The sequence below is a fragment of the Carettochelys insculpta genome, chromosome 23, assembly GCF_033958435.1.
Source record: "Carettochelys insculpta isolate YL-2023 chromosome 23, ASM3395843v1, whole genome shotgun sequence".
In the NCBI taxonomy this organism is placed as follows: domain Eukaryota; kingdom Metazoa; phylum Chordata; order Testudines; family Carettochelyidae; genus Carettochelys; species Carettochelys insculpta.
The window spans coordinates 2,286,489-2,299,416 of NC_134159.1; the positions used below are offsets into that span (position 1 = coordinate 2,286,489).

At 47.1% G+C, this 12,928-nt stretch overlaps 1 protein-coding gene across 1 annotated transcript in view; it reads left to right on the plus strand.

Moving 5' to 3' along the window:
- CCDC30 (coiled-coil domain containing 30) overlaps positions 1–12,928 on the plus strand; it is a 91,914-nt gene that overhangs the window by 48,568 nt on the left and 30,418 nt on the right. The window contains exons 14-17 of the mRNA XM_075017962.1: positions 128–234; positions 1,617–1,809; positions 9,369–9,455; positions 10,611–10,736. Coding sequence (XP_074874063.1) covers positions 128–234; positions 1,617–1,809; positions 9,369–9,455; positions 10,611–10,736 — 513 coding nt within the window. The remainder of the gene's footprint in view (positions 1–127; positions 235–1,616; positions 1,810–9,368; positions 9,456–10,610; positions 10,737–12,928) is intronic.

Consider the following 12,928-nt stretch of genomic DNA (forward strand, 5'->3'; position numbering starts at 1 on the left):
AAGATTCTGCTCGCTCTCTGTTTATACTGTAACTTAGATACATTAGGGGGGTTGTGGATTCAGCCTATGCCAAGATTTCTCTTTGATGTTTTTGTGAATCTCTGCTGACTTTAAATGTATTCTGTAGATGCAGGGTGAAAAGGATCAAGCGAGGTTTGAAGAAGAGTGTATTATGGACAAAGCTGACTCAGGGCAGGACAGAAGCTATCAGAATAATGAGACTGCTCATCAAAGGTGAATGATGTGAAAAGCCCAGAGGAGCAGCTCAGGTGCTGCAGCTTTAACCAGATTCAAACAAAAAACACAAGTCAATCTGACTCATGTTTGCGTCCAGAATCTCCATGTTGACAATGCGAATTTTTCTTTCAGTTATCACCACCTATTGTTCTCCCTTGGTTGCCACCACATAGCCCAGTTCAATAGCTCCCAGGGCAGGTTTCCCTGTAGGAGTGTTAATGTCGCTGGGGTGGGAGCATTCATTGGCTTCTGTAAAAGACCTTTCAATATTAGTTTGGCTCATTTATTTGCAGATCGTGAACACTGGCAGTAGAAAAGCCCTCAGCTGGCCCCCAAGCCCTGGGGTCAGGGCAGGAGATTTCCCGCTAGCATGTTCTTCTAGGCTTTCTCCAGCTGCATGTTACAATTCTAAAGCAATAGGGTTTCCAGCACATCCTTTGGAACATGAATCTCATCCAGTACATTTCACTGTCAGGTGTATTTCCCCTGATCTCCAGGCTACATATCCTTCTGTGTCCCAAAGTCATGATGCTTTTGAGGTTGCTGTTTCTGTTTTTGTTACCATACTGTGTTGTAAACCCTTATCAAAGCCTTTGTTTTTCAAGTTAAACCTCCAAACTGGGCTCTGCTAGAGGGTCAAAGTTTCACTTCTTCCCATGCTGGAACTGCAGCTGCTACCAGGCCAAGAGAGGAGGGGGGCCTGCTACTACTCTCTCCTCTTTGGATGCACCAGGGAAGGAAGGGTTGAGGCCTCTTTGGGGAGCTGAATGTTCTATTGCTGCCCCTGCTGCTTGTCATGTGGTGCCCCCGCCTGTCCAGAGGGTCCTCACCATCCCTGTCAGCGTGGAGGACTCTGAATCAGCCCTTCCACCTTCACCCCAAGCAGAGTTTGGAGCTATGGTGCAGCAGGGTCTGGCTAAGGAGAGTGATGTGATGGGTTCCCAGGCTGCCTGAGTCCAGACCTGCAATCACCTGGGACAGACGTGGCTCATCTCTGGAGTTTGTAGTCTGTGAGTTTTCCTGCATCCTCTCCTCAAGCCCCCATTGAGTGATGGGTCTTTGCCAGGCACATGAAGGATTTTAATGGCTTTGGTTGTGTGGTTATATGTTAATTTATCAGAGGGGGAGCCGCGTCAGTCTGTATCTACAAAACCAACGAGAAGTCCTGTGGCATCTTAGAGACTAACAGATTTTTTTTAGAGCATAAGCTTCCGCGGGTGAAGACCCACTTCATCAGCTGCACCTAACAAAGCCGGTCTTCGCCCGCGGAAGCTTGTGCTCTAAAAAACTCTGTTAGTCTCTAAGATGCCACAGGACTTCTTGTTGTTATGTTAATTTAACAATTACAGCACCAGTGATCCATTGTCATTGGTGTCTAGGGGCCAAAAGGTAACACAAGACATCGAGGGCAGTAATTTTCAGCTCCTGCACAAGTTACAGAAGCTGCAGCGGGAGCACGAGGATTTGGTTGAGCGTAATGAAGAGTTAGAATCGATTCTGGGAGAGACTCAGAACCAAACCAGAGAAGAGAGGGAACGTCTTGAGGGTGAGATCGAAGGACTTCACAGGAAAGTAAGTCAGAAATTAGAGCATCCAATATTTCTTTCCACTTTTTTCTTCTTTTGGCTCTGCATAATGAAACAATAAAACAACATGCTATTACGTGCAGCGTGTTGCTGTGTTGTGTGGCCCGTAGGTATACAACTAGCAACTTCCACCAAACCCAGAAATCTGAGAGAAGAAATGGAAAAATCAAAGAACGAATGACACTCGTGGGGTCATCTTTCTCACAGCCAGCAGCAGCCAGTTAAAGTGGCTTCCAGTAATACTAGAAAAAGACAGAATAACTGGCAAAGACGTTGGCTTCTGAGCCACTAGGAATCAGGCAGGGGTTCCTTTTATAACTGTGTCCTTCTGCGGCTGTGTTGCTGCTCGGATGGCCTGAGCCTGGAATGCGTTGGGTTTGGTAGTTGTCTTGTGGAAAGCCAGTGAGGAGAATCATGTGGCTGTGGAGATCCTGAAGTGTGTAACTGGACATCGGTCAGGTGCTCAGTAGAAGCAGCTGTGCTGACCTGTCTCAAGGAGGAGCTGCCACTTGGTTGTATGGGTGGACAGAGGAGAGGCAGCTGGGGTGAGAACAGAAGGTGGGCTAGGTGGGATGCTGCAGAATTGGGGCAGGAGAGCCATTGTGTGAGGAACACAGCAGCTGCAGTGCAATGCAAGTGTTGCAGCCCTCTGACTCTGAGATGTCCCACGTTAGAGATGTTTCAGACATCAGGGTAACGAGTACGGAAGGGCGGCGCTCAGGTTTTAGCAGGGCTAGATGCCCAGAGTGGGCCCAGCCATTGTTCTTCCTGTACCAATTTAGTTAGAGATGTCCAAATAGTGGAATCCATCCTACGTGTTAGCAAGCGGGTGCTCATGGTCACAGGCAATGTATCTGCTGGAAACAGGTACTATAGAGAGGATGAACATAATGTCCAAGGGACTTATCCAATGAGCTGGGAGTGGTAATCACGGCTGAGGTGGCTGTCATCCTATGAAGCTGCCTTTCACTCAGATGTTTATTACTTTCTCGACAGTGGTTCTTTGGCTCTGAAATTCGTCATGATTTGTCTCGGCCCACCCAGCTGTTTCTAAATTTTGTGAATGTCTTTAAAAAAATACCGCCCCAAATGCTGCAGCAGATCCTCACTGTGAACCCAGGTTACTACTACAGAGCCCTGCAGGGGATCACCAGAGCTCAGAGCTGTTACCTCTAAGAGAGGTCGGTGGCTGCCCAGATAAGGGAGATATTACACACCCTTCCTCAGAGGTCGTCATCTTATTCTCCTGTATAGATCCAGCCTGCTGCAGTGTGCAGCCCTGGAACCTTCTGAGGCATGGTTAGGGTCAGTCACTGCACTTCATTGTAGGGATTTTCCTCCATTTCTGTATGTGTGTTCAGACTCATCACTGTGATGTTGATATTCTCCAATGGCTAGAGTCAGTCAGAGGACTGGCTTTCAATGCTGTCCTTTATGTGGCCCCAGGGTGTCTATCAAATCAGCATGTTTCACCTTTTCACTCTCTGTGAAAGGCATTCTCTGAGGTTGTGTTTGGTTTGTGCAGCCTTCATTCATCAGGTCTGCAAAGCCAGGGGATCTGTCTCCAGCTGTTCCTTTTAGAACAAGCTCTTAAAGCTCCATTGGTTGAATCTGACACAGTTATCCTCTAAAGACTTTCCTGCTACCTTGGCCACAAGTCAAAGAATGGTCCCCAGGTCAGATCCAAGAAGAGTCCCACAAGCAGCCGAAGAAGTCACAGGAAACCTTGGCCTTTTGGGATGGAGAATTGTGCCATGGAAAAGAGCAGCAGTAATAGTCTAATCACTTGTGTTACTAAGGCTTCAGTGAGGCCTGGCTCTGGCTTGCTTGGCATGGTTAGGTCCTTGGAGTCGAGGGGCTTGTTCCTTAGAGTCACTTGGTCCTTGGAGTCGAGGGACGCAGGTTCCACGTCTGACTGGCTTTCTCCTCCTTTTTCTTCTTCCGTTGGTTTGCACAGGTAGCCTGTGACCCTCCTGAAGCGTCTGAGCAGCATCTCTTGGTTCTGTGTCTTGGATCCAAGGGGATTTAGACTCACGTTCACTGCCATGCGAGGTCACTCTGGATGTCCTTGGATCCTAAGACCCCAACACCTCTGGAGCAATGTCCCCTGCAATTTTTCCCTGTGCAGAATACAGTTTGCTATGTGCCCTGAGGCACATGTGAGTGTGCACTGCCAACAGAAACACGTGCTGCCATCTGTGGGCACTGCAGGTGCTCTGCTGATCAGCTGGGCGGCATTTGAATCTCTCCTGGGTGGCCGTCCAAGTGCTCAGCTTACAGGGACCCCTGCTCTGGAACGTGTTCCTGTGATTCTGGCAATTCTTGATTTTATTTTGATGCTGTGTGCGCCTCTCTGGAACTCTACGGGGAAAGGGCTAACACAGGCTGGCGGGAGCCTGTGCAGCACCACAGCCATTTGGAAAAGGGCTTGGAAGCAGCAGATTGATGGAGCAGCCCTCAGTATAAGGAGGTGCTCAGCAGAGCTGAGTCACTTGAGTCCTGGCTAGGGAAGGTGCAGGACCTGCTCCCAACAAGAGAGGAGGCACCTGGGGAGAGCAGTGCTGGGCAGGCTCAGAGGAGCAGGAGGGAGGCTTCAGCCCAACACCTGCCAGCCTTCTGGGCCTGATACAAGGGCCAGAAAGGTGCAAGGGGTCAGAAGGGAAGTGGCCCAGGGAGTGAGAGGCAGCCGAGGGAGAAAGGAGGGGGGCAGGACAAGGCTGCTGCCAGAGGGTCCCTGGGCTGGGACTCAGAGTCATGGGTGGGCATGAGTCCCTCCCCTTCCCATTTGTACTGCATTGAGTCACACTTAACAGTGGGCCCCTTGAGGTGAGGGGCTAGACAGAGGCTGCAGCTGGGCACAGTGCTGGGTGCCCTGAGGCAGGACTGCTGAGTCCCCCAGAGAGAGGAGAGCGGGCAGTGCTGGAGGGCAGCGTCCTGAAGAGGCTGCCACAATCCAGGAGCGACGTGGGTCCCAAGACCAGAGCGGGGAGGAGGGACACAGCAGTCAAAAGGGGGTGTCCTGCTGAGGAACAAGTTAATTCCCTCAGCAACTGTCAGGAGGTGCCATGCTGGTGAGTTTGTCCCATGACAGGGTCATAGCCTCTGTTACAGCAAGGCCCCATCACATGGCTCTGCCACAAGACAAGGGTTTGAGAATGTGTCTGTGTCTACACTACCTCCCTGCTTCGAAGGGCGCGTGGTAAGTAGGGTGTTGGGAGTTTATTGATAAGTGCTGCGGTGCATATGCAGCACTTCATGAAGCAAATCCCCGCCCCACCTCCCCGCGGCAACTTCGCAGTGCCGGCTCGCATCTAGCTGTGGTTCACCCAAAATTCTGAGGCGTAAAGGCACTTGGAAGTGCCGGTGGGTGAGCCGCGGCTAGGCGGAGTTTAACAGTCCGAAGTCGCCATGTGGGGGGATTTGCTTAATGAAGTGCTGCGTATGCACCGCATCACTTCATTAATAAACTCCCAATACCCTACTTAGCATCCTCCCTTCGAAGCAGGGAGCTACTGTAGACAAGCCCAGTGAGTTTTATAGGGTGTCTTACAAGCCACCAAACTGTGACGGCTCAAGCCATGTAGAGATGTGAGTTCCAGAGGTCGGGGTCCCTCAGTGAGAACACAGGCCTGGCACAGGGCCCTGACTGACTGAGCCTACAACTGCTGTGGTGTCTCATCAGTAGGAAGGTGCTTGCTCAAGTCAAGAGGACATGAATAACTGAGAGACTTCTAAGCCCAGGAGAACTCTTGAAGCCTCATTCCCAAATCTGTGCTCTGGGTGAAACACTGCTTAGTACACAGGCTGCCCCAGTGTGCTCAGCAAGCAATATCTCCACGGTCTGAAGCTGTAGTCCCATTTAGAGCACACACTTGCCATCGTGCTTTGAGGAATGGCAGGACCATGGTGAGCTTCCACTTGTGAAAGAAGCAGATACAGCCTCCTTGCCAAGGGCAGGTGGTGAGAAATATTCTTGGTGACCTCAGCAAATAGATTTCTACAAGACCCCCATCTTGCAGAAATTAGAATTACTGGGAGCACCCAGCCCCTTGGAGATGCTGGAATCGCTTCTGTTCTTTCGTCTGACTCGTCTTCCAGTCTGTGGGCATTATCTCAGTTTGAAATGAACTGTCAGCTAGCCTAACCGTCATTCAGGCTCCATTGAGACACTGGGTAAATCAGCCCTCTGCTCTGGCCAGGGGCAAAGAGATAGAAACACACATGGCTCTGGCCTATTGTTATCAGGAGTCATATTTCCTTGCTTGCCCCCCAGTTGCCCTGTATGCATGTTGAATAAGAGCTTCAGAGCAGACCCACATGGCACCATGCAGGAGAAGAGCACCTGCCCATTGCCATCCTCTGGGAACTGCTGATGCTTCATAGAATGTAAGATAATGGTTTCTGGTACCAAGATGCTAACAGGGCACATTAATTAGATACCCATGTGACCATCCTGTTCTCACATCAGAGGCACCTGCTAACCTTCCATTAATGTGGATTTGTGCAGAAAGATAATATTCCAAGAAGAGAGGTTCCCTACTGTTAACTTGTGTCCTTGTTGGTATAAATCCTTCTGTCCTCTACACCTTCCTCTGCTCCTCTCAGTCTTTTCCCAGCCATTCTGATTAAGGAACTGGGGAGGATACTCCAGCTGCTGATTGATGAATGACAATGGCAGCCCCCCAGCCAAGTAGGAATTAATGGATGTTTTTTTAACTGGTCCTCATTTATTGCAAGACACAAGGGTAGAGAATAATTTTAACAGTAAAATTTCTGGTAGCGTGCACCAGAACCAGGTTCAGCATCAGCAGGTTCACCAGGTTCAGGTTCACCAAATTTCTTAGACTCTCAACTGTGTGGATGTGGAACCAGCAAGGTTCTGTAATCCTGGATTAAGATGTCCTTGATTTCCTTCTTGGAAGCTTCATCAACATCCTTCTGATAATAAGCCACCAGTGCTTTGGAAATTGACTGACAAATTGCTTTTTTTTGCTACATGGCCACCACCCTAGACACAGACTCTGGTGTCAGCACCGGGAAAGGAAGAGATGCACGTCCCAGGACCTCGGGTGCTACAAGTGAAAGTGGAATATCAGTTGTGTGCTGTTAGGCATTTGAGACAGAATGCTGGGCCCAGACTTAAAGGGAAAGTGCTCCTTAGCGACCAAACTGTTGTGGAACATTCTAGGTACTCACAAGACCAGACATGTAACTCTGTAAATGGGCATCTGCCAGGAAACACCGGTGCAGAAGAACATGAAGGGTAGGTGACGTACGTCACAAGCTGATTCTTGTCCCCATGATTTTGCCCTCCCCCAGGGGGATCTCTGGAGGATGTTTAAGGCCCTAGTCCAGCAGAGCACTTCATCATTCTCTCGTAATTCAGCATGTAAGCAGTCCTGATGAAATCAGTGGAACTACTCGCATACTTAAAGATGTGCTCTTGCTTAAATGCTTTGCTCCGTCAGATCTCAATAGGGTTGCCAGTCCTCCTGGGCTGGCCTGGAGTCTGCAGGAATTAAAGACTAATCTGTAATTAAAGATTATATCATGCGATGAAATCATCTGGAATACATCCAGCCAAAACCGGCAACCCTAAGTCCAAAGTATGTGATGCCTTGCAGGACTGATCTCTAAGCTAGTATTGTGGCTCCTTGGTGTTAGAGGCTGGAAGGAGCTATGAATCTGACCCAGCACCAATTGGATGACAGCGGAAGCTCTGCTGCGTCAGGAGAGGACCACAGGCTAATGTCAGTTAGAGAAAGAACCTTTCTGAGTGTTATAGTGTAGAGAGGCCACTGTACTGCAATGATGGGGTCTCACATGGGCTCCTTAGCTGCTTCTTTTGGGGGACCAGCAGGACGAAGACTAATACTAGCAAAGCACAGTCTCTGGGGGGGAATGTAAGGTTCAAAAGATGTCTGGATCTCTTTCCCAAGTCCTTCCAGAGACTCTTGTTGTGGAGCTGGGTTCTTCCTTTTACAGTTTGGTCCTGAGCAGTCACTCCAGCCTTCTGAACAATACCCATAGTCTGCTGGAGCTTGCATAGAACTATAGAATCATAAAATACTAAAACTAGAAAGAACCTCGAGAGGTCACCAAGTCCAGTCCCCTGCCGTCATGGCAGGACGAAGCACCATCTGGTTTATTGATTTTCGATCATTCAGCTCCACAACCCTGGAAGGGGTAGGACCAAGCATGGACGGGGCAAGGGCCTAGGTCAGTCAGCCCTTAGCACCGTCCAGACCATGGTACTGGGCCCTATCCCCACCCCACAGCCACATGGATCAGTACCAAAGTAGCGGTGGCTGCTGGGGCTCCAGGTATCTCTGAAACATCAGGCCCCAGAGCAACTTCCCCCTTTGCCCATCCCCCCATCAGCGAGCTTGCTCTTGCACCCTTAATGTCTCTTTGAAAAACTGTCAACTCTCTCCTGTTGTTTTTCCTCTTAGTCTTGCTTCCCAGTTGACCTTACCCACCAACTCTCTGAGTCTGCAAAAGTCTGCCTTATTGAAAGCTATGTTTTGCTGTTCGCCCTCCTACCATTCCTTAAAATCCTGAAGTCTGTCGTTGCATGATCATTTTCACCCAAGCTGCCTTCCACTTTCAAATTCTCAACCAGTTCCTCCCTATTTGTTAAAATCTAATCAAGAACAGCTTCCCCTCAGGAGCTTTCTCAACCTTCTGAAATCAAAAATTGTCTCCAGTACATTCCAAGAACGTGTTGGATAATCCGGGTCCTGATGTGTTAGTTTCCCAACAAATGTTTGGGTATTTGAAGTCTGTCCCCCCCCCCACCCCGCCCCCCACCAAGTCCTGTGCTTTGGATGATTTTTTTTAATTGTTGAAAAAATCCTCATCCACCTTTTTCCTTCATGGTGGACTCTTACCATGAAATCATGCTTGTTTTTTATCCCTTTTATCCTAATGCGGAGACTCCCAAAAAGTGTTTTTCCTACGTCCATCTCAACCTCAGTCCAAATGTGCACATTTTAATATAATATAAGGCAACACCTCCTTACTTCTTTCCCTGCCTGTCCTTACCGAGCAAGCCGTACCCTTCTATATCAATATTCCAGTCTTGTGTATTATCCCACCGAGTTCTGCAAAACCAGTTGTGTCATAGTTGTGTCTATTTATGAGTATTTCAAGTTCTTCTTGCTTATCCTCCATATTTCTCACGTCTATAGACAACAAAGATATTGATTTGATTTTGCCCCCCAGTTCTGTCTTGTGTCTCCTTTATCCCTGCTATTACAACGCTGCTCTTCCCCACACTTTCTCACCTGTCTCCCAAGTCTCCATGCTTACAACTTACCTGTGGGCTTTGGTCACCTGCCCCCATCGAACATAGTTTAAAGCCCTCCTCACTGTGTCCAAATACTCTCTTCCCCTTCCTCAATAGGTGGACCATAAGTGGTTCATGCAGCTCTCCGTATTTTCTCTCAGCCTCTCTTCTGCTAATGTTGATGTTTCTCTAACATATGTTTTCGTGATTCAAATGGGAAATGTGTGATTTTAAACTTGGAATTTATTTGTGTCAAGATCACAAATTTACAGACGGAGTTACTCAAGGAACAGATGAATAAAACTGAAGCCAGCATGAAAGATCAAGTTCAAGATTTCCAAGAGGTAAGAGAACTTTGCTGAGGTACAAACTGTATTGGTTAAAAATTCTGGTGAGGGTATCTGCTACTCCCATGCAAGTGTTCCTCTTTTATAAGAGAAATCAGCCCTTCAGTGGTTCATGCCAAAGGAAAGGGCATCTCTGGCATGGCTTCCTCCTGCAGTTTGTCCAGTATGCTGCAGCACTACGAATCTGGCATCCCTTGCACTCTGTCCTCCACCCCATTAATCCCTTCTCAGGCCCCCAGAAGCTTAAGCGCCCTGTCCTTCCTTCTGAAGCACAACACTGATCTGCCCCCATCTAGCATGTCACACTTAGATTCTGCCTCCTTCCCATCCCCCGATCAATGGCCAGCCAGCCCAGCGGGACAAAAAATTTTGCCCAAAATGCATATTGGGGTCAGCCAAAACACATTTGTGTCAAATTCACCAAATTGTCACATTTTAAAAGACTACGAAATTAAACCATTTCAGGTTTTCAGTTTCAAACAACTTCCTGTTCTGACTTTTGTTTCAACTTCATTAAATTAGATTTTAAAAACCTTCAAAATTGAAGTGTGTTTTTGATCTGAAAAAAAATTGTCCAACTTCTTTGGTTTGCCAAAAAAATTCAAATATATTTTTAATTTTAAGTTGGTCTGAAGCTCATTTTTTTCTTGGTTCTGCCAGGACCTGATCACAATCAATTACTTGCACAATTCCACTCTCTACACATCTCATCTCCCATAATCCCCTTGGCCTTTGCTCCGCCTTTGGCCACTTCTTCAGGCTGCCTCAGTGACCCATGGAGTGTTGTTACTGCAGCTGTAGATGGGTTTATGGGCACGGGGAAAGGATTACTTTCTCCTCTGACTTCTCTCACCGAGATGCTGCCATCTTTACTGAGTTAAAACCCCACTTTTTGCATCTCTGGTGGTTTTTGCATGGTCTGTATATCTCCTGCAGTGATTCTGACATGCAGCACTAGTATTGGACAAGGTAATGTAGGGTTCTGTGCTGGTATTTCCACATCTGCCTGGAGGATTTGGGTGTCTGGATTGCCAGGGGAATTGGAAATTCCAAATTCTGGCAGCAGCTTGGAGAATCCCAGCCCTTTTTTTTCTGGTGTATGAAAGACTGCAGATGTGACTCATAACAAACGCTGTTGCTGTACAATTGCAGATGCTGAAGAGCCACCAGGAGAAGGTTGAAGTACTTGAAAGTAAATTATCAGAGGAGAGAGACTGGAGAAAGCAACTGGCATCTGACCTTGAAAAGACACAGAAAGCTCTGAAGGCTGAAAAAACGGTATTGAATGGCCAGACGTATTGTAGCGTGAAGCTCTGCTCCTGGGGAAGGCTTACAAATTCTCCTGTATTCTTAAACTAGATGGCAACCTCCATCTTTCATAATAAACCCTTAAGTGTCCACGGTGCCATACATATAATTTTGCTTAACCTTAGTTAGGTACCCATCTCTATCAAACAGCCATTTCTGAAGCACTCTTTGGGTTGCTTTGAAAACAATTGTTTATGTGGCTTTCCAGTCCACGCCTCTGACTATTTCCTCCATAATTTATTCCTGTTCCACTGCACATCTTTTTCCATTCAATCATTGGTAGAAACAGCTGCAACACAACTTGTTTTAAACCTATTGCCTATTAATTTTGTTGGGTGATTCCTGGTTCTTGTAGACACAGAGGTGTGGCCGTCTTAGTCTGTAGCTTCACAAATAACAAGTAGTCCTGAAGCACCGTAAAGACTAACACATTTATTTATTAGGTAATGAACTTTTGTGGGTAAGACCATGAAAGAGCTAAGTAACACTTTTTTCACTTTCTCTGCAACAGTCCTGATTTTATAAACCTCCCTTCTTTCTCCCCTTTGATATTTCTTTCGTAAGCTGAGCAGTATCCTCAGATGGAAGCTGCCCCATACTGGTAGCCTTTCTCTGTGCTTTTTCCAGTTCTAATACATTTGTTCTGAGATGGGGTAGCTGGGACTCCATGCAGTATTTGAGCTGTGGGCATAGCCTGGATTTATATAATGACATTATGGTATTTTCTGTTTTATTAGTTATCCCTTTCCTAACGGTTACTAACATTCTGTTAGCTGTACATTGAGCAGCTGTTTTCAGAGAAATGTCCACAATGACGCCAAAATTTCTTTCTTGAGTGGTAACAGCTAATTTAGACCCCATCACTCGGTAGGCATAGCTGAAACTATGTTTTCCAATGTGCATCACTTTGGATATATCAGCATTGAATTTCATCTGCAATTTTGTTGCCCAGTCACCCAGGTTAGTGTAACTCTTCACAGTCACAGAGAGGTAGCTGTGTTAGTCTGTATCTTCACAAAACAAACTGGCAGTTATGTAGCACTTTAAAGACTAACAAAATAATTGATTAGGTGATGAGCTTTCGTGGGACACACCCACTTCTTCAGATCTGGAAATTTCTTAGGTCATGTCAACACTTGCATTGATGGTGACAAAACTTGTCACTCAAGGGTATGACTAAAACAGCCCCTAAATGACATGAGTTTTGCCGACGTAAGAGGCCATGCACGCAGGGCTCTGGTGACAGGAGATGCTCTTCCGCTGACATAGCTACTGTTGCTAGTTGAGCTGGTTTTATGATGTTGATGGAAGAGCTCTCTCTGGCTGACTTAATACAGCTATATGAGTGATCTTATGGCTGCACAGCTGTATTGTCACAGCTCTGCCACCATAAATTTGTAACTGTACACATGGACTTAGTGTGCTCGGGACAGTTACTGGAGAGGTGACTGTAAGTGTGGTGATCTGTGGATCTCCTGTAGATCTTGTCTGCAAGGTTTCATTCCTGAAGCTGTTTGTGGTGTTCCAGGTGTTGGTGCTGGTTTGGGAGTGTTCTAAGGGAATTTGATTGACAAGTGGGGATTATTGAAGTTGTGGTGGGAATCTATGAGGGCATGCATATTGTCTGCTCAGAGGATGAAAATGTCATCAAAATACCTCATGCATATTAGTTTCATGGTGGGTATGTAAAGGGCTTCCCTTGGTGTAGGAGCCTGCTTCACTGAAACACTGCAGCTGTGGCGATGCTGTGTTTTAAGTGTAGACCTGCCCTACTGTAAGCTACCCTGGAGTTTAAGCTGGGGCAGATCTTTTAGAATGACACAATCTCAGCGTAAAGATTCCAAGAGATGAGTTTAGACAGCCCTTGGGAAGCTGCTTCAATAGTTACCTTCCTTCTTAAAAACTGTCCTACCTCCAATTTGACTCTGACTACAATTTCCAACCACTAGATCTTGCTCTGTCTTTGCTAAATTGAAAAGCCCTATACTATCTCTTCTCCCCACCTCAGTACCTACACACCGTGATGCAGACTATGCCTCCATGTCAGGCTATGTTGGCATAACTCATGTTGCTGTGGGGCGTGAATAAGCCACCTTTCAGCAACATACAGGGTGCTATGTCAGTGGGAGAGCTCTCTCCTGACATTATATTGCACGGGTGGG